A 1,053-nucleotide genomic window follows, 5' to 3' on the forward strand; every position below is an offset into this window, starting at 1 on the left:
TCCAAGTCGTTTGAGTCTAGGCCTTATCTAGATGACATTATCAGGAGGGAGAGCACAGATGCACCCCGGGAAGGGAGGGGACTGTGCACCAGAGGGAACGGCCTCGGCCCTTCTCCCCTGGCACTGGGAGGGGACTGCAGGCAGAGCTGGGTAATGATTTGTCATCGCAGGGGCTGGGGTGTCTCTCTTAGCAGAGGAAACCTTGGCCGTGATTGACAGCAGAGCTGCTTTTTGCTGCTTCTCTTGCTGTTGGCAAGTAATAATGAAGCTTTGTCAGTCCATCATGGACATGGATATGCCAGATTATGTCGACTCCTTGGACTCCTCTTATACCATGCTGGAATTCGACAACCTCCGGGTGCTCCCCAATAACACCGGTGAGCTTTTTGTTCCTTTCCTCTTCCATAACCTCCACTGGCTTTGTTCTGAAGCTGAACACCTGGGTAAGGCAGGTGGGAGGTGTGGGGCAAAGGGTGGAAGGGTAATATTTAAGCAGCTGATCTGTCAAACTCTGTTGCATCCATGGTTATGTTTGGGCTGAAATGGGACCCCTTAGCTTGCTGGTCCCGTTTTGAGCTTTTCTGTCCCTTGGTGGGTTCACCCTCATGTCCTAAAGAGCCCACAAGGTCTTGCAAATGTTGGTAGAGGTTTTCATGGCACTCTCTAAGTTTATCCCTGCGTATGGCTTATGAGAGGAGGTAGTTATTACCAATATTCCTTCCTTAAAATGTGCATTTCATCCCCATAGATGACTTAGGTTGATATTTAATCCTCAGAACAAAAAATGTCTCAAATGATGTTTGTCTATGACCATGTGTCCTGTTTAAGGTGTTCCTAGGGACTTAGATTTGGAAGTAATATCCAAATCATTACTTGTGTTATACCTTTTTGTGTCTACCAAGACATTCTAAGAGTTTTAACGGCACAAAAGGACTTGGGTCTGTGATGGGAGTGTTTCTATGCAGAGACTTCCGCTTTGTCCGCAGGGGTAAAGCACATTTGAGCACTCAAAAGTACTTTGTCATAAAGTGAATATTATTCTGTGAAATGAAC

The 1,053-nt window shown here is 46.3% G+C and overlaps 1 protein-coding gene across 1 annotated transcript in view; it reads left to right on the forward strand.

The window, feature by feature from the left end:
• The first annotated feature begins 220 nt into the window (after window positions 1-220).
• The window catches only part of LOC103800245 (hepatocyte nuclear factor 4-beta-like), a 25,991-nt gene continuing 25,158 nt past the window's right edge, over window positions 221-1,053 (forward strand). Inside the window, exon 1 of the mRNA XM_009072615.1 lies at window positions 221-377. Coding sequence (XP_009070863.1) covers window positions 263-377 — 115 coding nt within the window. The 5' untranslated portion in view covers window positions 221-262. The remainder of the gene's footprint in view (window positions 378-1,053) is intronic.

The sequence above is a fragment of the Acanthisitta chloris genome, unplaced genomic scaffold (genome assembly GCF_000695815.1).
Source record: "Acanthisitta chloris isolate BGI_N310 unplaced genomic scaffold, ASM69581v1 scaffold6944, whole genome shotgun sequence".
NCBI lineage: Eukaryota > Metazoa > Chordata > Aves > Passeriformes > Acanthisittidae > Acanthisitta > Acanthisitta chloris.